This window comes from Lemur catta, chromosome 22, assembly GCF_020740605.2.
Source record: "Lemur catta isolate mLemCat1 chromosome 22, mLemCat1.pri, whole genome shotgun sequence".
Taxonomy (NCBI): domain Eukaryota; kingdom Metazoa; phylum Chordata; class Mammalia; order Primates; family Lemuridae; genus Lemur; species Lemur catta.
Window position 1 is genome coordinate 8,316,811 of NC_059149.1, and position 24,330 is coordinate 8,341,140.

The 24,330-nt window shown below is 50.5% G+C and overlaps 1 protein-coding gene across 1 annotated transcript in view; it reads right to left on the reverse strand.

Moving 5' to 3' along the window:
• Positions 1 to 21,817, reverse strand: part of PLEKHA2 (pleckstrin homology domain containing A2) — a 73,655-nt gene extending 51,838 nt beyond the window's left edge. The window contains exons 1-2 of the mRNA XM_045535842.1: positions 21,586 to 21,817; positions 7,853 to 8,016 (exon numbers count right to left, since the gene is read on the reverse strand). Of these exons, the coding sequence (XP_045391798.1) occupies positions 7,853 to 7,993 (141 nt within the window). The 5' untranslated portion in view covers positions 7,994 to 8,016; positions 21,586 to 21,817. The remainder of the gene's footprint in view (positions 1 to 7,852; positions 8,017 to 21,585) is intronic.
• Between the last annotated feature and the right edge of the window lie 2,513 nt (positions 21,818 to 24,330).

The following is a 24,330-nucleotide window of genomic DNA, read 5'->3' on the forward strand; positions in this document are numbered from 1 at the left end:
AGAGAGGGTGCACGCGGCAGTCCCGGAGCCAGGGCACGAGCCGACGCGGCTGCCCACGAGCTGAAACTACAGCTCAACCACCAAAAGCCAAGGCCGTCCAGACTCACAGAAAAGAACTTGCCTAAGGAGAGCGGTGCGAGAGGACTGGAGCAGAGGAGCACGATCGCTCTGCCCCACAGTCCAGAGCCCTCACCCTCGCGTGAGAGAACAACAAAAAGGAAAGGAACAAGCTATTCGCAGGCAGCCGGTGACCTGGGCAGCGGCTCTACCTGCTGCTCTGGTGTCAAACACACCTCCTCCCCTCTGTCCTGCAGGTCCACGTGCTGATACCAACTTGGGGAAACATGACATGCTGACAGCTACTGTCCCCATGCTTCAGTTCAAAACAGGTATTTACTCCTTCCCTTCACAGAAGTCAATGCTGTATCATACATGGCTGTGTCGGTTTGGTGCTTTCGTTCTGCCATCCAGATGTCTATTTCACGTTGACCTATGCCAGCGCCTGCTTTAGACAAACGAGCTTCATGATGCTCAAGTCTCTTGGCCACCACCTCCCCCGTACCCTTTACTTCCCTTTTCCAACTCTGGTGACAGAGACTTAACGACCAGGTCAAAGCCCTGGGCGCCAGATAATCTCCTGGGTATGTTTGGGTCCCAAGACTCTGACAATTGGCCACCTGAATGGTTCCAAAGCCTTAAACTCGATAAGCTGACTCCTTCACCCCCCTCTTCAACCCAGCCTCCAACTCCACACGGCATTTCTCTGCCACCTCCCCTATCTCCCTCCATGGTCAACCAGGTACCGAACTTGCAATGACTCTTCCTTCATCTGGCCTTTAAACCTGCCCCTTCGTCTCCACCCCCCCATGCCACCACCCCGACACAGCAGCTCTGCTACAAACTCCCAGCTGTCTCTCCAGCTCTCCCCACCTCCCCATCCATCCCGATGCCACTGCCAGAGCAAACTTTCTAAACAAAGAACGTCTGTAGCACTTTAGAGCTCATCACTTTCACGTACATTACTTCATCTTCACATGGAGGATGTCACGGATTGAGATAATTGATATCATTACCATATATTACAGATAAGGACAGGAGGCTCAAAAACGGATGTTGCTTTAATTAATGTATTCATCACGTTGTCCTATGGGCAGCTGATATGACTCATAAACACAGGCTCTGAAACAAAACCTAACATGCAGCCCCTCTCCTAAACACACAATAGCTTGTTTTGCCTTACGGACAGAATTTCAATAGTAAAAGGCATTCTTGCATATATAATTAGACATATAAATAGAGAGATGTATATAATAGATACATTAAACAAATACTGAAGGTTAAAATCTAAAGCAAAATATGACAACAACATAACTGAGACAAGTTTTAAGAAAACTTAGAACAGTCACCCTTATGCTTTTCAATAGGTAAAGCCCCTGCTAAGTTTCATAGCTTCCATCTTTTTAGCTGCTTGAATTTTAACACTGAGTAGTGCTAACTATTAACACGTTTGTCCCAAAGTGCTTCTTAGTTTTTAATTTTACTTTAGACAAAGTACATCCTGTTATAAAGACAAGAATTGCTTAAAAAATGTCTACAGAAAACACGTAAAACAAAATTGCACTTTAATATTTTATGTTAACTCTCAAAAAGTCCACACATAATTTTAATTCTAAAACCTTCTGAATGATAATTTTACCCTTCATGGAATCTGCATTTGGTGACTGTGGCTCATCATCTTTGGGGGGATTTTTTTCCCCTAAGGAAATACAGACAAAAGCACATCAGCAGTTCTACTTAACGCTTGAAATCATGTGTCTACATGGACAGTCAATATACCAAGCACACAAAATCCATGAATTAAAATCACTTTGCCCAAACAATTGGCAAAAGTTATGATAATGCTTGTATATGCAGAGACTATCTCTGGACAGACATATAAGAAACTGGCCATACTGGCTGCCCCTGCCCAGGGGACTATGCAGTGGGGGACAGGAGAGGGAGGGAGAAACTTGTCACTAGGTCCACTTTCCTACATTTTGAACTTTCCACCATGTGCATCTGTTGCCCATTTTTTAAAGAAAATGATTTACTGGTTCTTGGCATTTTGACAGGTTGACGTATATGATGCAAAAAATCTTTTAAATATTGCTGGGTTTCAACCAAACTTCACTTAGGGAAGTTTCTGATACCACAAAATGAAATTTTTAAATTTCTTCCCCTTATCTCAATTTCGTTTACATGGCAAAAAATGTAATTTAAAAAACAACAACAAAAAAAACACACACCAATTTTCCCCTAGCCTTTAAGACAACAGTATTGTCCATTATGCATTATATGTTAATATAATCTCCTTCCACACTTTTGTATTCTTTCTACTCAAATGCAACCAAATATCCTTCTTGTCGCCAACCCTGTCAAAGCTCTTTATTCCTATCAATGGAAAGAACTGCTTTCAGCTTATTGAGAAAAAATTAAAAAATAAAAGCAAAGAGCTCTCTTTGGAGTCCCAGAGTTACCAGAAAAGATGCGATCTTTTTGGATACTGTGATTCATGATTCACATCGTGGCCTTTGGAAAGTAAAAGCATCGAGGTAGTTTTTGGAAAAAGAGAAAAAATACATTTTAGGGAGTACATTTGACAAGAACAATAAACTTGTGCGACATTGTTCTCATGCTTCTGTTTACCTTCTGTTCAGGGCCATATAATTCAGTCTTGCGATTACTAAGCCACTTGGGCATCAGCGGGGTCGGACGTACGCCCCACCGTGCAAACTGGAACACAGTAACTGCAGGTGGCTGTGATCAGGCAGGGCAGCCCTAACTAAGGAACCTCACCTCCTCTATCATGACAGGGACCAAAGTTAAATTAAAATACAAGTGCTAGTGTCGTAATATTATAGTAACGTTTTAAGGAAAACCCAGCCAATGCTTGTTTCAAGAGTTGTTTGCATGCAAGATCAATAAATTCAGAGACAGATTTGCTGCACAACATCACGCCTACGCTAATATGCTATTGTGCGCTTACAGACATGTTCTTCCAACAACAAAAAAAGAGAATTATTTGTTTGCTCGATATTGATTTTTAAATGCATTGGCCAAATCAGTGGCCATCATCAATAATATTGAAACTTTCCATTTATAGGGGTCCCTTTCAGCTAATGGGGTTTGTCCTGTATCGGTTTAGTGTCATCTCCGCCTGTGTGAGAATCCCTGGCTCCTTACCTGACTAGACCAACTCTAAACTCTGCCAGACAACCAAGGCCGGTGCGCACTGCATCCTGACCCGACGCTCCCCCACTGTGTCCCCCCTCGCAGACACTGTCGCTGGCCTCCCGAAAGCCCTCAGTCTCTTCTTGCCGCTCCACTGTGCTTTCAACGGCTGGACCCTGCGACTCTGCTTCAGGGGGCTGTCTTCGGGCTGCCGGAGGCCGTTTTGCCCACATTTGCAGCAGGAGACCGTGACTGTCCAGTGGGACGCCTGGAAGTCCAGCTCCCTTGGGACAGCTCTGGGCATGACTCACCCCGGAGCTTCCCGCAGGCCCAGGCTGAACCTACCCTTGTGACTTCTGCGCGAGCTGACACGCTTGTCTGGCCTCCTCCCTTCCCTGTCCTCCTGCCCCAGCCCCCCACAGTGCCCTCGGGAACATTTCCTTACTAAAGGCCTCGCCAGCAAATCCTCGCCCCAGTGCCTGACTCCTCTCGGGGTCTTCTTCTGGGCACCTTGACCTTAAACACCCCTCTCCCCTTCCTGCCTCTGCCCCCACAGTGACTGTCATTCCCCTCACTTAGAACATCCTCCTCTTCCTCTTCCTCTTCATCTCTGTTGCAGGACAGGGGGAGCATAACAATCAAGCGAGAGCTTGTAAGAGGAAACACTTCAGAATGAACAAAATGCTCTACAAATGTGGATAATTTGTAATATTTATAATAATTAATCTCCCCCGTCCTTCAAGATCTGAATCTGGTGCCTCCTCTTCCACGAAGGGGTGCCCCCAAGCTCTCCCCACCCCGTTTGTCTTTAATCATCTATCTCCCCGACCGCAGCGTAAGCTCCATGAGGGCAAAGACCGTCTTGTTCACTGTGGTGGCCTCAGCATCCAGAGTGGGATCTGGCACATTGGACAAATTTAGTAAGTAAGTGTTAAATAATGTCACGGGACTCCAGGAGCTCTCTTTATTCTCAGGTCTTCCAGAAATGAAGGGCTAAAAGTCACGTTAAGGATCACCTAGAGCCCCCGTGCTCCAGAGGATAAATGACTCGTCTAAGACGCAAATCAACTCAGCAATGCAGCCAGGACTGCGCCCTGATCTCTCGTCTCCCAGGCCTGAGGACTTCCACACGGGACTCCACCTCCAGGCCCTGCCTCTTTCTCCCACGGGCAGCAGCAAAGGAAAACTGCAACCTGTCCCCTTCTACCAAAATATTGGCATCTGGGCATTGGCAACCTAGTGACATGCTATCTTGTCCCCGTGAGGTGCTGGACGGGTCATGAACACCATAGTTTTGCCTGTGTTGTTCTCATCTCCCCAATTAACCTGAGGCTTCCTGGCGGGAAGACCTCACTGAATTCCCCTCCCACGGTGGCTACAGGACCTTGCACAGGGCTGTGCACAAACATCAGCAGAAGGAGGGAAGTAGACAGAGGCACAGAGTGCAGACTCCAGACAAGCAGGGCTGCACAGACCTGGCTCCAACTCCAGTTCCGCAAGTACCACCTGTGGGACCTTGAACAAAGGGTGATAACAGTCCCTGGGTCCCGGGATTATTGAGAGGATTTAACGGGATGATATACGCAAAGCATTTCACACGGGGCTGTGCGCAGTAACCCCTCGGTAAGTACAAGCTGCAGCTGGTAACAACAGCAGTAGCAGCAGTGGGGGTGGAGACAGGTTCAGTGAACTCCACCTACTAGGAGGCTTGAACAGGCAAAGGTCGGAGACCTGGGTCTGTAAATCCCCTACTTACTGGCGCCTATGAAATAACTAAGATACCTGATCACGGGTCTTCTTTTCCCTGTAAAGGAAGATGTTCAACGACCAAAGAGTTCCCAATGCCTGTCTTCACAGAGACAGACCGAAACCCCCATTTGCTCTTGGGGAGACCCAAACCCCCAGACCAAAATCCCTAGTGTGCCCCACTCAGGAGAGCTCCATTCAGTTCTGGCCCTGTCCCCAGTCCCAGGAGAGTGGTGTTGGACACTCCACGCTTCCAAAGACCTGCCTTCCGACGGCCTCCTTAGTGTGTTCATTCATTCCTTCAATGAGCACACACGTACAAATGCTGGACACTGTAGATCAAACACTGAACCAGATGATCTCCCTACCCTCTAGGATCTTCCAGCCCCAGGAGTCCTCTGGCTTCTCTTTCTTACTCAGAGACCAGCTTTGCAGGCTTTCCTTCCTGCCAAGCAACCCTAAGACATCATTACTCGTGTCTCATTGTCACCAGTAACGGCAGGGACACCGGAGTCAGACTGCCAGGGTTAGACTCCCGGCTCTGCCACTCTCGTATTATGTAACCAAGGGCAAATTTCTTCCCCTCCTGGCCTCACCTCTCATCTTTAGAATGAGGACAATAATACCTACCACTTAGACTTGTCAGAATGAAACGAAAACCCAATAACACATAGTAACACATGCTCACCAATACCATTTGACAACTTTCCAAAGCACCCATTCCCAAACCTGGAGTGGACGTGTGGCCATTTACACATCGAAGAACTAACCAACCCGACAACCGAGAACAGCCTAACAGTTCGGAAGTCAGACGTTCTGAACTATTGCTACCTCACAGCAGGACTCTCCCTTTCCAGGCACAGCCGAGCCAGCTGAGCTCTGCTGCTTCCAGGGAAAATGTACAGCACCCTCGGCAATAGGCCACAAGCTCTGTTTGGTATTCAGACTTGAAGAAGGTTCCCCCGCGGAGCATCCTGAGAGCCCATCGGGCCGGGAAGAGCCGGAGCCTGCCCTGGGTGGGGAGTGACCTGCCACAGCAGCTGAACCCGGAGAGCCCAGCGAGGCAGCCCAGGGCACGGCACCCACGGTCAGCGCAGCATCTGGGCCCAAGCGACAATCAGAGGGAAGGTCAGAGTGACACCTGGCAACACTCAAGATCCAAGACAGGGATACTGTGGTCCTCGGTGATTTGTCACCGACAGTAACACTCTCAGTCTGTGGCCCCGGGTATGAAGGAAGGTCCCACTCTGTGGAGAGGCAGCTGGCAAAACGCAGGCAGGGTTCCCAGAGCACCTGGGTTTGGATCAAGAACAGGCCTGACTGGGAAGCGTGGTGCAAAGCAGGAAATCAAGACAAAAGTCCGTTCCAGTGACTTAAGCTAACGTGGCAAACGAGTGGGAGAAAGTGCCCAAAGGAGGAAAATCGGAAACGCAATGATAAGACGCCACCAAGGGCTCATCCCCGGGGTGCCCAAAGCCAAGTCCAGTGTCAACAAAGACTTAACCCCTAGCTCCTCCAGCAGCGGGAAGAGGCACCTTAGTTGCTACTTCCGTTCACAACGGGTCTGTCGCACCAGCCGTGGGCACCGTGCAGGGCAGAGGCGGGGAGATGAGACAGCAGGGCCTGCAGGCGGCCAGGACCGAACTCGAGGACATGCAAGCGCTCCCGGCCAAGTGGAGGGTGCGACGGTGACCAAATCCTCAGCACTTCAAATGCACATAAGTAACGGGTTTATCAGGGACGTGGGGTGACACACGGGGCGCAGTTCTACTCGGGACTAAGTCTTTCCTGGAGAAGGCAGGGGCAGCGGCTGATTTTCTGAGCATGTTTTCTGCATCTGTTGCATTTCCTCCCAGCCATCCACTCCACAGACAAATGCCAAAGGCCTCTAGAGGACTAGCCCTGGGATAATGACCTGGAGACGCGCACGACTCTGCACATCACATCTGAAAGCACGAATCCATCCCCAACACTCAGACCTGCTTCGTCCCAGGCCTTCAGGCCAGAGCCAAACCACAGCTGCCTGGTCCCAGCACCGCCATGGCCCACGATCTAGCTGTTCAGCAGCCTCATTCCACCAAACTGCTCCAGGGCCGTGGGCAGGGAAGAGTTAATAGCACTCAGGACCAGAATTGAAAAAAAAAAAAAACAGAGATCCCAAAGCAGGGGTAGAGCAACTTTTTCCCAGACTGTGATGACTCCAGGGACTCCCAGGCACAGCAATAAAACTTAACAAGTGGCCCCCCCATCTTTGTGCCTGACCTCCACAAACTGCTAAGTCAGTCACCTCACTCTGGCTGTGTCCTTGCCTAAGTCAACTGCAATGTCTGAGACTCAGTCTTCTCATCTGTAGCATGAGGAAACAAAACAGGGTGACCTCCAAGGGCACCTCCACCGGGACTCTAGGGCTTCCTGATTCCGCAGACCAAAGACGTCCAACAGGAGTCCAGCTCAGGGAACCAGGTCACATTCTCTGCTGGGGAGGGGCCCCAGACTGGAAAAGCAGGAGCAGCCAGCCAGCAGGCCACAGCCCGAGTAGAAAGGTGACAGGGAACAAGCCAAGGAGTGAGCCTCAATCCAGCCTGGCCTGCCTCTGCCTCACTTTGGCAAGTGCTAAATTCCTGCATGTAAGAAAAGACACAGATTCCCCCCACCCATCCCCAGGGTCAGAAGAGCTTCCTGCTCCCCAGGCTAAGATCTGAGGTGGTTTTCTGTGTGTGTGTGTGTGTGTGTGTGTGTGTGTGTGCGCGCGCACGCATGTTTCAGGGCTCCCCCTCCTTACTGACCAGCAGGTGCTGTTGCCCATGAGATGAGCTCTGCAGGGGACCCGTCTGCATTCCTCCCAGGCCGTGATGGGCAGCTGGCCGCCCCGCCCCCTTCCCCCCCAGCGTCTCACCTGGGGGTTGTCCATGTACCAGAGGAGGCAGTTGGCCTGGGTGTCCAGAATAAAGTACCTCCGCAGAAACTTGCCGCTGTTCTCATTCTCCTCGATGTCCAGAAACCCACAGATTCGGTTCTGCCGGTCCACATAAGGCATTCCTGGGCTCTGCTCACATCACCCTGCGCGGGAGGGAGGTGCTGGTGAGAAGGAGGGGGACGCCGGCCCTGCCTGGGACCCTCTCCTTGGCTCGCTCTCCTCTGCAGGAAGCTGGGCTGGGATGGCCCCCCTTCGGCTTTAAGCTGAAGCACTTTCAGGGAAAGGAACCAGTCAGCACTGAATGGTCCACCCCAGCCAGGCCCTGGAGACCTCGATCAACTCTCAGCAGTCAACGAAACCCACCCACTTGTATTCCACTGCCCCCACGTGCCCAGCAGAGTGCCAGGCACTTCACCAATAGGGGATGCACGCCCAGACTTCAGGTCAAACTCGGGCTCAAATTCTGGTTCTAGACACTGATGAATTACGTGACCACAAACTATTTAACCTCTCTGCACTTCAGTGTCTGCATCCGTAAAATGGGGTAATAAGTCTCTACCCCATAAGACTTTGGTTGAGGATGAAGTGCCAGGCACACAGGAAGCACTTCGTGAACAGCAGCTATTATTACTGCTCTGCACGAAGGCATTGGGAAGGGGGTCGTGACGCCACTGCATACATGAAGAAACTACCCCAGAAAGAACATCAGCTTCGATTCAAGTACCTCTATGAAACTCTGTCAGGAATTCAGGGAGGAAGGGCAGCCCCTCTGGCCCCTGCAGGTACCAAGGGACCAGCCCGTGGCAGGGACACGGTGCTCTGCCCCAGCCCAGCAGCACTTTCCTCACTCGGCCGTTACGGTCACGGCTGAACTGTGTTCTCTCAAAACTCATCTGTTGGGGTCCTGACCCCAGTACCCCAGAATGTGACTGTGTTTGGACATGGGGTCTTTAAAGAGGTGATTGCGTCAACATGAAGTCATCGGGGGCCCTGGTCCCTTCTGGCGGAAATCCTCACAAGAAGAGGAAGCGTGGACGCAGACACATGCAGAGGGAAGACCGCGTGAACTCGTGGGGAGCAGACAGCCACCTACAAGCCCAGGGGACACACGTCCTTCCCTCACAGCGCTCAGAAGTCACCAACCCTGGACTATCACACTGGGGATTAAGTTAAAAATAAAATAAATTTTAAAAAAGAAGTAATCAACCCTGTCGGCACCTTGACCTTAGACTTCCAGCCTCTAGATCCGTGAGAAAATTAACTTCTGTGGTTTAAGCCCCCGCGTCTGTGGTTCTTGGTAATGACAGCCCCAGCAGACTGACACCGTTACCCAGACCCCTTATAATTGAAAGGATGGAAAATAAGAAGCACGTCCCAGCCCTGAGCGCCTTCACAGACTGCAGAACAGAGTCCCTGGCAATGCGGAACAAGCCACCTCCAAGCCGGCCTCCCTTCTGCATCACTGCCTCGGGCCTCTCCGAAGAGCCCAGGGACAGAGCAGGAGCCCCACTCTCCTCCCAAGAGGACGAGCACCTTTCAACAGGCAGGGACACCCAACCTGGACGCAGGGACACTCAACCTGGACGCACAGCCGGTGCAGAGTAGGACAGGGTCACACAGCACCGCATGACACGCAGACGGTCAAGGACAGACACCACCTGCTGCTGAGCCCTGACAGACCCCAACAGGACAGGGTTCATCATGGCCCGAGCCCACCAAGGCCCCCCGTGTGCAGCCAGGCACCACTACGAGACGGCTGGCCCAGGCCACCCCCTGCAACAGGACACAGCATCGGCAGCTGAGCCGTGGAGACACCATGGCCCAGTCCTCCAGGTCAGAGCGGGGCACATTCCGCAGAGCAGAGACACATTCCCAGGGCTCAGGCTTAGGGTGGTGACTGGGGGTGTGGTCTGTCCTCTCCCACCTGCACAAGGGGCCTTGCAGAGCTGAGGCACAGCCCCAAGAAAAAAGTGCCCCCCGACACACACACACACCCCAGATACCAGTGGCCGGTGCACCCCTTGATTCAGGAAAGGTCAGGCCAGAGTCCCCGGAGGGGGGAGGCAGGAGACACAGCCATGGGGGAGACGATGCAGGAGACCCCGCAGCCACACTGGGTGCTGACGGGGGACGAAAGAGTAAAGGAAAGAGGGCAGACATGACACAGCATGGCTAAAAAAGCGAGAGGAGCAGCAGTGAAAGAGGAGGTGAGAAAAGGATAAAAGCTGGAGAGAGGAGGGCAGCAGCAGCAGGCGGGGGCGGGCGCAGGGCCACCCTGCCCGAGGCAGCGTCACCTGCAGACAGACCCCTGCACCCAGCTCGGCGCCTCCTCGAGCCCAGCGTCCGTCCCAGCTCCACTCTCCCAACGCGGCAAGCTGGGTTCAGGAGAAGGAAAGAGAGGGTGCGAGGCAAGAGCGAGACACAGTCGCCGCAGGAGGAACTTTGGATCTTCTAGCACACGCGGGCCACAGACTGCCGGAGAGAGGCCTGGGGGAGGATGCAGCGTCCCCACCTGCATGATGGGGAGGGCAGGGGTCCCGCCCAGAAAGGCCGGGTCCCCTTCCAGGAAGGCTGCAGGGCTGCCCGGTCAGGCTGAGGGGGTCACCAGCCCCCTAAGACACTAAGCAACCCCCCTTGATGCCAACCCCGTCACAGAGACAGAGTTTCCGGGGCTTGCAGGACGATTGCCACTCCTGTGTCGTCCCTAAGAGGAAACACACCAACGGCAGGGGGAGAGCAAAGCCGACTATCTCTGGACTCGCTGGGCAAGCTCGGGGTCCGACGTAACGCTGCCTTTCACACTCCCCCTGGCAGCCTGCAGGATTCATCAGAGCCTGCCCTTTTTTCATGGCACAGGCTACAAAATGTCACTCGTTCTACGATCTGCCAAAAGTCTACTTTTGTCCAAGGGGCTTCCCATTGGCACGGATGGATGCGTGCGAGAGGACCCGAATGGACCCAAGAGAAAGAGAAGAAGAATTCTGGTTACAGCATCTCCTGACTGTGGATCTGTCCCCAGGGGGCGGGGGCGGGGAGAACAGCTGCTCAGATGTCCTGAGAAGCAGCTGAGTCACGGAGCTCATCGAGACCGTGGGAGGCGGGGGGGAAGGACGGGCTGCGGGAGAGCCACGCAGCACGCGGAAATGTGGTCACAGCTAGCAGGCCCACGCACGAGCGACACACTCGAAAGATGGTGCACAGACACCAAGCTGAGGGCCCTGGCCCTCATTCTGATCTCATTTGTGTATTCCTTGTCACAACAGTTGCTACGATTTGGGCCCCAGAGCCTGCTGCCCCAGGCCCCCACATCCCTTTTCCTCGCCCCTTCACACATGTCGCCATCCCGGCTCGTCCCCCTCTTCACAGAGGCCTCTGTGGAAACCCCTCTGCCACCGCAGCCCCCGCCTGCACTAACAACTGGGCAGTGAAGGAAAGAAAGTCCCCTGCTGGCCACTGGTCCTTAAGGAGGGGACCACTGGATGCATATACATACATCCTCACCCAAAAAATCCCCTACCCAGGCCAAGGCAAAGCTTCAAAATGTCCTTTTCGACTCTCACAGTATTCCTCCAGTTACACAGCTTTGTATTTTTGTTTATGTTTTGTTTTTTTTTAGAGACAGGGTCTTGTTCTGTCATCCAGGCTGGAGTGCAGTAGTGTCATCATAGCTCACTGCAGCCTTGAACTCCTGGGCTCAAGTGATCCTCCACCTCAGTCTCCCTAGTAGCTAGGACTACAGGTGCACACCACCACGCCCGGTTAATTTTTAACTTTTTATAGAGATGGGGTCTCGCTGTGTTGCCCAGGCTGGTCTCCAACTCCTAGCCTCAAGCGAGCCTCCCAAAGTGCCAGGATTAGATTACAGGCCCAGTTATATAGTTTTAACAGGTTTTCTGACATCTCAGAATCATTTATCTTAAATTTCATTTCCATCTGAGTTCCTCAATGTAAAAGTATTGACTAGAGGGTGGCATGGGGGGTTTATCCCAGGATTTCCCCCAGGTACGCCCTGTGGGCTTCCTGACAATGACTGCTCCACCCTACCCCACCAATCTGCAGGAGCGACATAGAAAAGGTTCCTGCTGGGTTAGTGCACGAAATACTCCTCTCCCTAGCTAGTCCCCTCACCTTTGATCTAATACCATAATGCAAGTATCTAGCAAGTAGCGCCATGGCCTTCACAACAGATGGCAACAAGGAGCACAGACTATTTGTAAGAGAAATGGTCTCCGTCCAACCCACTGGGCACCCTATCTTTCCAAAGCACGCCAAGGCTCCCTGGTGATTTCTGGTCTCAGTGCAAAAAATCATAATATAACAGTGTTGGAATTTTTTTAAAAAAATCACTCCAGCCAACAATTTTCACTTCTGCAGGCTTTCTCATGTCCCCATCCGCATAACTGGCCTTTTTAAAACTTAAAATGACATGGTAAACATTTCCCAGGTTGCTACATAGTCTTTATAATCATTATTTTTATAGCATTTATTGACCTGGTTTTACTATAATTTTCTCAACCATTTCTCTATGATTAAATTGTTAGGCTATATCCAATTTTTCACTATTATAAATAATGCTAAAATTTCTATTTTCATGCTTTGTTTCTTCTTTTACACAGAAAGAACATAAGTTCCAAGTAATAATATGAGATCATAAGCTACGACCTTTTATAATTCTTGAGAACTATTACAAAATTGCTTTCTAAAAATATTTGATTTATGTTGCAACCACGAATATATTGTTACTGTCACTATACTCTTACATACATTGAATGTTCTCATTATTTCAAATTGTTGCTAGTTTCAAATATATAATGATGACTAGTGAGACTGAACATTTTTTCGTATTTGTTTCCTACTTCATCTACATTCCTGGACTTTGTTAAAAGCAATAATCTCTCTCTCTCTCTCTCTCTCTCTCTCTCTCTCTCACACACACACACACACACACACACACACACACACAGGCGTGCATGCACCAAACCAAACCAGAACATAGCCCCACATAATTCAAATAACTAAATAATGTATTTTAACGAAAAGTAAAATAAAAAGAGGGAAGTTTTTGTATGATCCAGGTTTCTTTAGTAGAATATAAGTTCCTAAGTATGTGCTGCAAATGAAAATAAGTTAAATAATTAACTTGTAATAAAAGTGAAACTTTGAGGAAGAAAGTGACTTTGCATGGAGTTTAATCAGTGGCAGAAAGTGGGTTAAATGGCAATTAAACTGAGATTTCTGGCCAACATTTGCCATTTGACTCGAAGCAGCTCATGCAAAGGGAGAGTCAATGGCTGCCTAGCTTAGAACAAAAAAAGGGGCACTGAGCATTATCTCTGTCCCAAATATCTTTTCTGCTGCGCATCTCAATGGCTTAGCTCCCACCAGTAGAGATTCAAGCCAAGAATAAAACTGCCCCCAGGAATTGAGGCAACTGATAATCAATCACTGTCAGGCTCATAATGTACAAGAGACAGCTGGGACCCAGACCCTAAGAAAACAGAACATCCCCAGAGGAGAGGAGGAAGCACAAGATGGGAAGATCACTGCTTAAAACTGGACAGGCCCGGTGACTCACATCTGTAGTCCTGGCCACACGGGAGGCTGACGCAGGAGGATCACTTGAGCCCAGGAGTTGGAGGCTGCAGTGAGCTATGATGATGCCACTACACTCCAGCCTGAGCGACAGAGTGAGAACCTGTCTCTTAAAAAGAAAAAAAAAAAAAAAACAGATGTCATCCACTTGAAATATTTTCTAGGATTCTTACACACCCAGGACAGGAGTATGAACCTTTCTGGAAAGCAATTTGGCAACATGTATGTAACAAGAGAGTTAAAAATGTGGCCGGGCATGGTGGCTCACGCCTGTAATCCTAGCACTCCGGGAAGCCGAGGCGGAAGGATGGTTTCAGCTCAGAAGTTTGAGACCAGCCTGAGCAAGAGCGAGACCCCGTCTCCACTAAAAATAGAAAGAAATTCACTGGACAAATAAAAATATATATAAAAAATTAGCTGGGCACGGTGACCCATGCCTGTAGTCCCAGCTACTCGGGAGGCTGAAGCAGGAGGATCACTTGAGCCCAGGAGTTTGAGGTTGTTGTGAGCTAGCCCGGGCAACATGAGCGACACTCTGTCTCAAAAAAAAAAAAATGTTTGGGGGGGCAGGTAGGCAGGGATGGGTGAAATCACACCTAGCATGTACAATGCATACTATCTGGGTGATGGGCACACTTATCAGTTTGACTCAGGCAGTACAAATGCAGTCCATGTGACCAAAACGTTTGTATCCTCATAATATTCTGAAATTTAAAAAAACTGTTCATACCCTTTGACTCAGTAACTCTACTTCTAGAACTCCACTAAATAAACAAAGATGCAAATAAAGATTAAAGTATAAAGATGGCAACTGCAATAAAATTTATAACAAAAACTTGGAAATTCCCTAAATGTCACAATGATTAGAAAATAATTAAATAAATGATGGGACATGCACATAAAGACCTGTTCCACAATTGTGTGAAAACTGTGTACTCAAGTGATTTTTAATGAACTAGGGGAAAATTCACCATATCATCATAAGTGTTTTTAAAGATATAAAATGTATAATATGATCTCAATCATCTAAATAGTATTTTTATATCCCTAAATATGACTTTTTTTAAAAATTGGATAGTCACCAAAATGTTAACAGCTCTTATCTATGGGTTATGGGTAAATTTCATTTATTTGTATATATTTTTCCAAATCTTCTCCAGGGAGCACGTGTTATTAATACTTTATTTAGCAGGAGAGAAGGCTATTTAATTCCATACACACTCCCACCCTAGTATATATAAATTCTGAATCTGAGAATAAAGTTCTCAATTCTCCAGAGTCCACAAACAAACAAAACCTTGCCTAAATTATAGCTCTCTTGGAACTTTTTTACCGTTTCAAAGACCTAAATCTAATAAATAAATATCTCACACATCACAATTACCCAGGAGCCAGACACATGCCCAGAGGGCTTTAGCACCCTCCAGCCTCTCTGGGTTTCTTACGTCCTCTTGCAACATGCTCTTGGAGCCTCAGCCTTTCCCCTGCGATTTGGGTCCTTGCTCTCTGGTCCTCATAACAGAGCCCACATCCTCGTGGCCAACCAAATATCAGGCCCAAGTTGATGCCTGTGTTGCCCTACTGCTACAACACCTGGGCCACCGTGGCCAGAGCTTCGGGAAAAGGAAACAGAGACCCCAACAAGAACCTGCAGTGGAAGTTTCCTTCTTGAAACTTGGGCTGACTTTGCTTGTTTTTTTAGAGACAGCGTCTTGCTCTGTCGCCCAGGCTGCTGGAATATAGTGGCCTGATCATAGCTCACTGCAGCCTCAAAACACCTGGGTTCAAGTTTTCCTCCTGCTTCAATCTCCTAAGTAGTTGGAACTAGAGTAAGCTAACTTTGGTAGAGACAGGGTCTCACTATGTTGCCCAGGCTGGCCTGGAATTTCTGGGCTCAAGCAATCTTCCCACCTCAGCCTTCCAAAGTGCTAAGATTACAGGTGTGAGCCACGACATATGGCCAATATTGACATTTTTAAATAAATGGCTGGGGCCGGGCACAGTGGCTCATGCCTATAATCCCAGCACTTTGGGAGGCCGAGGCAGGAGGATCGCTTAGGCCCAGGAGTTCGACGCTGCAGTGAGTTGTGATTGCACCACTGCACTCCAGCCTGTGTGACAGAGCAAGACCCTGTCTCTAAAAAATAAATTAAAAAATAAAAAGATAAAATAAATTTTAAAAATTAAAAATAAAAACAAAAATAAATAAATGGCTGGATGGATAATTGAAGAGGTGGATATATTTTTTAAAAAAAGAAAAGCTGTGTACCTATTAAGTCATGAAAGCTGTGCTTTGCTTTATCAGCCCTCTTTATTTTTTTTTTACTTCATTTTATTTATTTATTTTTTGAAACAGGCTCTCACTCTGTTGCCCTGGCCAGAGTGCAGTGGTGTCAGCATAGCTCACAGCAACTCAAACTCCTGGGCTCAAGCGATCCTCCTGCCTCAGCCTCCCGAGTAGCTGGAACTACAGGTGTGTGCCACGTCACCCAGCTAATTTTTCTAATTTTTGTAGGGACGGGGTCTCGCTCTTGCTCAGCCTCGGCCCTCTTGATTTTTAAGATATCTAACATAATTTGGAGGCAGAGCAAAGAACAGAGGGAAATACAAGAGATCCATCTGCCTATTTTGACCCCTTCATGGTAAATACAAATAAGAGAAAGTGATAAGACAAAGCCTTAAAGGGAATTGCCCTAATACAGAATAATCTACTACAAAATAAAATAATCTACTACAACCTCAATTCAACAATGAAAAAAATTAACTCATTTTTAAAATTTAAAGGTTTTTCTTTCGCAATATTCTGTATTGGCAGGACAGGGAATTTCTCAGATTTTGCTCCAGAAAATAGTCAAGAAGTCACTTCTTGACATGTAGTGGGTCCCGCAGTAAGAAGCCCTCCTGTCTCCTTACCTCTACGAGGGCAGAGGCTGGAGACAGCAACGTCAGTGGTGAGTGAGAGGGATACCAGCAGGAAATGGCCAGACTTGCAACAGGAGAAAGTTTATCAGGAAGTGACATCAGAGGTCTCAGAGAGGACCGTGTATCAGACAGCAGACAGGAACGGAGGTGCAGAGATTAAGAGCAGTCACTCACCTATTGCTGGACTACGTAGGGACCATGTCAACCGAGAATTCCCGTACGTTTAGATCTGCACGTGGTAAGTGCACATAAGTGTGCACCGTGACGCCCACGGAGCCTCAACAGTGCTCCCCGCCCAGTAAAAGCCACCACCACCACAGCACACAGGCACAGCTATTTCGGCTCACATCCCTGAGAACGGGTCAAAGATTGTAACTTAGGAAGCGTGGGAGTCTCCATCTCCTACTGCTATAACATCGCTGCATTTCGAAAGTGTCATAATAGCAAATTCCAAACAGTCTAAGGCAGGACAATAACGTGAGAGAGAAGGGAATGTACCCAGAGCGTGTTCCCAGCGGAAGCGCAGGGTGAGGAATGCAAACATCTGCAGGAACGGGGAGGTCCCGAAAGGTTGCTGCCTTCACCCGGAGACAGCCCAATCCCCACCGGACCCCGGACTGTGGGCTTGAGGGCGAGGGAGACTCAAGAAGGAATTTTTAAAGGAAAAAACTGGGGGGGAAAGCAGGAGTAACTGAAAATTGATACCACTGAAAGAAAGATGCCAAAAACAACAAAATATTTCAGACACTCTGACCTCTCTTAACAGCAGCCTCATCTATGTTCAAAAAAATGTGGTTGTTGGAGCCTGCAGGAAACAAAGTCCTGCCTGGGGCTGAAGGCTCAGTAGACCAGAGAGATCACCAGGGCAGGCCAGCAACCGCATTTGGTTTATAAATAGCCTAAAAAAGCTGAGATCTCCAACTTTCAGAATCGTGAAAGTCCCCTCACTTAGGAGATGCAATGAACTCAGTTTCACTGTCCAGCTTCCCTTCCTCACAATAGCTGTGAGTCCCGGAGCTCTAATCTTCATTGTAAAACTGACTGCGTCAAACAGAGGACACTAAAACATAGGCAGTGAGAGAATAAAAAATAAATAAAAATTTTTAAAAAACAGCATATTTCTCCGACCTTTTGGCCTTTTGCATAGTGCCAGGGGAAGGGTAATGGCCAAGGTGTGTCTGTCTGAAGGCCCAAGTCTCTCGATTCAGGGAAGGAGGAGGGGCTGGGTGTGGTGAGAAGGATGCGCAGGTGACAACAATCAGTCTGAGTATTTCTGAGGGACCTTTTGCAAGAAGGTGACCATTAAAAAGGGTGTGCTGATTTCAGTTTCCCCTCGGTGTGGGCAGTGAAGCGAAAGAGCACAGGGCTTAGAGTCAGACAGGCCCGGATTCAAACGCAGACAAGTCACTTAACTCTTCTGGGCCTGTTTCTTCATTTGCAAAACGGAGATCATCGCTTTACCTCCTTCAGAGGCTGCTGAGAGGATTAAATGAAATAATGTGTGAAAAGTGCATAACACGCAGACACTGGGCAAATATTGTTGCGGATAAACTTTGTGTGTGTGCAAAGTGCCTGACAGGGAGTACACGCTTACCGTTACTCCTGCAAAGATGCTGAACACGGAACAGGCCGTGCATGGGCGATACTGGGATCCCTCTCACACGGAAAGGCATCAACCTCCCTCACTCTGCCCTCTACTCCAAGAACTATCACATTGTACATCACATTGCACATCAAAATTCGCCAAGAGATTAAAAAAAAATCCAAGTTTTGCTCCATCTCGGCCAGGCTACCCAGAAAGTTAAGAGAACCCAGACACGCTTATCTGGCTCCAGGGAGGAGACCCTGGAGTAGCCTTTTGCTCCAGCCCTGGAGGAACCACAACAGCAGAGAGCTGCTTTGCAAGTGGCTGGCTGGATTTGAGTCCTAGCTGTGGGGACAGCAAGTCCTAGCCTTTGCACTTTAACTGCACTGCCTCCTAAGAGCAGAGGGGGCTGGGCACTCAGTGGCTCATAGCTGTAATCCTAGCACTCTGGGAGGCTGAGGCAGGAGGATTGCTTGAGCTCAGGAGTTTGAGACCAGCCTGGGCAAGAGTGAGACCCCCATCTCTACTAAAAATAGAAAAATTAGCCAGGCATGATGGGACTACACCTGTAGTCCCAGCTACTCAGGAGGCTGAGGCAGGAGGATTGCTTGAGCCCAGAAATTTGAGATTGCAGTGAGCTGTAATGATGCCACTGCACTCTACCCAGGGCAATGGAGCAAGACTGTCTCAAAAACAACAAAAAAAAGCAGACGAACACCCCCTTTATCTCAGCTCGCTGGCATCTATGAGCCAAAACACACACCACAGCCCAAAGCCGAAAGCCTTTTGTCCACACTGAGCAGTAACAGGAGCCCTTGCCCTGCCATGACACGGCCCGATTCAGCCTTTAATTCGCAGCAAGTCACTTCAATCAGCTGGGGTCAGGGCAAAGAAGGGGCCTTCAGAAGGAAGAATATAGCCCACTGCACCAGCCACGGCCTCCTCCACTGGCAGGATGGGGCTGCACCCCTCCCACCTCTCAGCTGCCCTGTCTCCCCCGCCTGTCCAACTCCCTGTCTCAATAACGGGCTTATACTGGGCAGGGCTAGGATTCTTCTCTTCCCATAGGCTATCACGCTATAATATTTGCTCTGCTTCCTTCCTTTCCAAAGCCTACCAGATTAGATTGCTGGAGTCCTATCCAGCTCACCAAGGCAGATGGGAAACTGAAAGTAAAGCAACCCAAACTGCTCATGGCGGGAAGAGCAAGGAGGCAGGCAACCCAACGCCCCAGCACCCAGATCCTCTTTTCCAAGCCCTAGGTCTATCTCTGCCAGAATAAGTAGAGCCACCGCAGTTTCAGTGAATCAGAGGGCATATTTACTGCCCTGTGGTCTACAGCAAGGTCTAATCTGAGTCACCCAGCCTTTTAACAGGGGCATCACCCACCTGTCCACCTGCCCCATGGAGAGGATAGGACATCAGTGAAGTGCCAGCTGGATGGATGCCCACATGAAGATCATGCTCCTGTTGCTTGCGTCTCCCTGGCGTTCTAGCATTTTCAGCAAACACCTGGCAAGCCCGCAGGAAGGCTGCTCTGGGGCTTCACTGACGGGGCTGACGCGTGTCCCTTTCCACCTTTGCAGACTCTCTCCATAGGCAGGTATCAGCCAAAACCTGCGTGTCTTCGGGATCTACTTTAACCTCTCTAAAACAGCGGGCTGAATATAATTCAGCTCGCTAGGATGCCATGATGCGATGTGCAGACCCTACTTCCTTATACCGAAGAGAGAAGAAAGCAGCAATGACAAGAAAGGTTTTGCAAAAACTCTTCACTAAAGGGCACGCAGTTTCCAAATCAACACTAAGGTAATTACCCATCTGTGAAATGAGCAAGGCTCCCATTATCAGCCAGCTAAAACTCCATAGGAGCACCACAGACAATTTGCAATAAGTGGGGTTTACAAATAGGGCCAAAGGGTACTTAGATGTAAAGGTAATATCACAACGAACACCTTGTGAACCAGCTTGGTGAACCAAGTATCTACAAGCCCAACACACTGTCACACTGCTCTTTTCTCTCCCATTTGCACAAGTGCAAACAGGTCATGTGCTTGCATTCATTCATTCATTCACGCAACACACATTTACTTAGCACCTAATAGATGTCATACACTGGGCTGGCCACAGAGTCTAGACTACAAGCTGGAACTTTGCTATGCAAAAGTCATCTGCCTTCAAGCAGCACATGGTGAAGACGGCTAATATCTGAAATGAGAACGATGCTTTTGAAAGGCCTCCTCCGGTTTCTCCAAACAAGTGGGATCCCCCACCTTGTGTGCTAGGTGCTATGAACAGCCTGTGTCCTCCACCAAGACTGCAACCAAGCTCCCTAAAGACAGGCGCTGCGTTTTCGCTTTCATCACTGCCTTGCACGTCGTTATTACCCAGTAAATGTCAACTGAATGCAACTGAAATAGAAAACAAAAACTTCTATTTTTTCCAGATCTTTTGCTTTAGTGTTGCTGAAGGATTTGCCGCCAAGGAAAAACAATGAGGAAAGAAGGGGTAAAAAGCGACTTGCTCAGATATAGTAAGTACAACATTAGTACAATTTCAGGACTTAGTGGTCCCAGGTGCCCCAGAGCCACAGCCAGCACCCTGCTGCAATGCTGTCCCCTCCCTCTCCTGTGAAAACCCCATTCGGAGCCCTGAAGAAAGAAGGGAGGCAGGCAGAAGGAGTAAGAAGGGGAAGACATATCTTGAACCTCTGCTCACCAAGAAGGAAGGAAGCCTAACCTTCAGGCGCAGGCCCGCGGGGCAGGGCGGCCGGGGACGAGATGTGCCCTGCCGCGCCCCTCTGAACGTGCAGGGACACTTTTCCTTCCTACACGGCCTGGCCTCTTCCCCCCCGCCCCTCCGCCTTTCTTTTCTTTTTTTTAATTTCTTTTTTAATTATTATTATGATTTTGATGAAACAATCTTCAGGACTGGAGCAAAAAAAAGGAAGTGTCTAAGGTGAGGAAGAAGTTGGTGAGAGAAAGCGCCCCTCGAGGCTTACCCCAACCTGGCACCGAACCTGCATTTTAGGGCAGTTTTCCGCCAAGCCACCCCCACCGCCTGGAGCTCCAGAAGCCCCAAGGCCCAGGCTGGACGCGGAGGGAAGGAGGGGGTCTCCCTTGGGGCGCATTCTAGGCCTGTGGAGTAATAAGGGAGTCTCCAAGGGCCCGGTCCGTGCCCGCGGGACTTGCCTGGGACGTTCTCGGCTCTCCTCCCCGCCCCGCAGCCCGGGCCGTTGCTGCGGGCCGGTGCCCGGCGCCAGAACCCGCAGAGAAGTTTCGCCGCTGCAAACGTGAGAAAACGCAGCTCAGCAGAACACCGCCCCCGCCCTCCCGCGCGGCCCCACCCCTCGGCCCGACCCCTGGTGGTGGCGACCTTGGCCACCGCGGCTCTGGGAGGAGGGGCTGCCCTCGGGGCTCTCCCGGGGGCCTGGGGGGCCGCCAGGGACTGCGGCCACCTCCCCTCGGCTGTCACCACCGGGACAGGGGGATCCAGCCCGGCCCGCGCGCCCTGCGCGCCCCTCGGCCGCCGGCCCCGTGGGGCTCCCCCTGCACGCCCGCCCTCGCGCGCGCCCCGCGCCCCTGCGCCCCGGGCCCGCGAGCTCCCGGCTTACCCCGCCGCGCAGGGGCCGGCTCGGGCAGGGCGGGTTACATCGGGGAGGACTCGCCTCCGCCGGTGGGTGCGTCGCTCCCGGGGGGTGGCTTTATCTCTCCGCCAAACTCCCGGCGCCGCGCGCTCGTCTCGCCCTTCTCCCCCCAGCCTGCACCCCTCCAGCTCTCCTGCCTCTCGGCCTTTTTTCCGGGTTAATTACGTTTCGCATTAAAGCAAAACCCAGCCCCGGATGTGAGTACAATGCTCCGCGGAGCCCGCCGGGGGAGGAGAGGGGTGCCGGGGCGCCGCGGGCTGGGAGGGGCGGGGCGCGCCAGGCTGCCCCGGGGACCGCCCGTGGGCGGCCGCGCAGGTGGGACCGGCGCGGGGACTGCGCGCGGGGGGGGCCCGGCCCTGACGCCGAGCCCGGGCAGCAGGTGTCCGGGGTGGGCATCCCGGGAGGAGGGCGGCGACCGGAGCGCGGGCTCCCTCTTTAACCCCGTTTCTTCTTCCCGAGCCCCGCCCTGCGGCTTCGGCCGGGCCTCGCTCGGGTCCGGAGCCCTCAGCCTTTCCGGGGCCAGGAGTTAGGGTTAGGGTTAGGGTTAGGGTCGAAGAAAAGCGGGGATCCTTCCGGGTTGGCATGCGTGTGCCCCAGGAGGCCAGCGGGCCATGACGCCCTACCCCGGGTGGTGGGGACTTTTGCAGGGTGCAGCAGTGCGCTCCGGAAAAACAGGCAGCAGACGAGCTGCAGTCAGTAGACATCGCCAAGAGGGACGGGGACGGCTACTGCGTGCCGGCGCCGCCCTTGCGTTATCTCATCTCATCCGCGCGGCAACCTGTGGTTCTCAGTCCCCTTCAGGATGAGGAAACCGAGACTCAGAGACGTTAAGTAATTTGCCCTGGGTCCCCAGTTAGTAAATGGCAGGTCTGGCAGGTTCTGACGCCGGCCTCCCACGTGGGGAGATAGACATTTAAATATGCTTGGAGTCAGGTGGACGGCGACATCCGCGGCACATAGATATAGTGGACTCGCCCGGGACGGAGACGCAGTTTCTGGAGGTTCTGATGCAATGTCGTCAGTAAGGTGAGAGTCCCAGGGGGCTCCGAGGGACAGGAGCGCACAGTAGGGTCCTTGAGGGTCTCCAGGGTGCATTTGCGGGAGTGAAAGGAAAGGCAGGTCCACATCCCAGTACCGTAGGGGAAGGACAGGGGGTTACAAGTCCCCTTGACCTGAGGTCACAAACCTGGGGAGAGAGGGGGGTCGAGCCGGGTGGCCCAGGAGAGCGGCAGGAGGGCGACCCGCGGCGCACACCCCGAAAGCGGCGGTGACGAAACCGCACAAGTTTCCTCTTCCATTTTGGTTACTAAAGCAAAGACGAGCCGCGCTGCTCTCAGGTGTGAAAAAAGACTTTGCTTTAGATCATTTTGCTTTGAACGAGGAAGAAAAGGGAGACACTAAGGAGGAAAAAAATTCCCTTGAAATAAATACATCAAGGTGATTTTTTTTTTTTTTTTTTTTGTCTGTTCATGAAGGTTTTTGCCACTCATTAAGTTTCAGGCAGCAGAGCAAGTTGAAGTGTCTTCTCGGAACCACATAGCCCGGGTTTGAACCCCAGCTCTGCCACTGATTAGCTTTGACGTCTGAGCACATAAGGTCATTTCTGCGTGCCTCTTTAGGAAGAGTCAGTGAGTTAACATTTGTAAAACTGCATCTGAAGATGAAGGAAATGCCATGTAAATGTTTTTAATTTTAATTGAAAAATTAGACTATCATTTTTTAGTGTGAAAAGGGACACCGCTCCATCCAGCTCCAGGCGAATCCAACTGGAACAGATGGTTTCCAGCAAGAGCAATGAGGTAACAGTCTCGGATTTCATGGTATGGTTCACATTAAAACCCATAAAACTCTACTCCCCATGGGGCCTGCCTGAGTCACTCAATTACAGAGCCACAAGTATTTTCTGAGCACTACTGTCCTGGATACCTTGGAGGCAAAGAGAAGCCGAGGGCCTTGGGTCTCACTGAGAGAATACAAGTGTCCCCAGAAGAGGGTTGAGGCGGCCGTTTACCTTCCCGGAAGTGCCGTGGGAATGGCACCGGGAGTTAAGTGCTCTCAGCTTTTAGAAGAGCAAGATGTGTCTCTGTGTGAGGTGGAGTGGAGGATTCTAAAAAAGGGGATGGACTTTAAAATGGCCCTTGGAAGGTGGGTACAGTTTGACTTCAGTGGGGGGGCAGACAAGAACATGCTGGGTGGAGGGGAGGGTTGTCAGTGCACTTTGGGCCATGCTCATACTTCACTGGGATCCCCATTTGCCCCGGGACAGGACTTGGCCCCAGTTAGACGAACATTTCTGCACTGACACCCACTCCCTTACCCCTGGATTTCCCAGTGCTTCCTCAGAGGACCCCCACCCACGCCCTCCTCCGATGAGTGCCATGGAACAGGCGTCAAGTGACTATGCACTGCTGTCTTTTGCCATCTTTTTTGTACTTGTTTTTATTGTGATATAATACTTATAAATTTCACCATTTTAACCATTTTAAAGTGTATATACAGTGGCATTTCGTAGACTCATAATGTTGTGCAACTGTTACCACTATCTAGTTCCAAACCATTTTCATCACACCTAAAGTGACCCCAGACCTGTTAAGCAGTCACACCCCATTCCTCTCTTCTCCCCACCCGTGTAGCCACTAACTTGCTTTCCATCTAACCTATGCATTTGCTTATTTTTGATATTTCATGTAAGTAGAACCATACAATATGTTG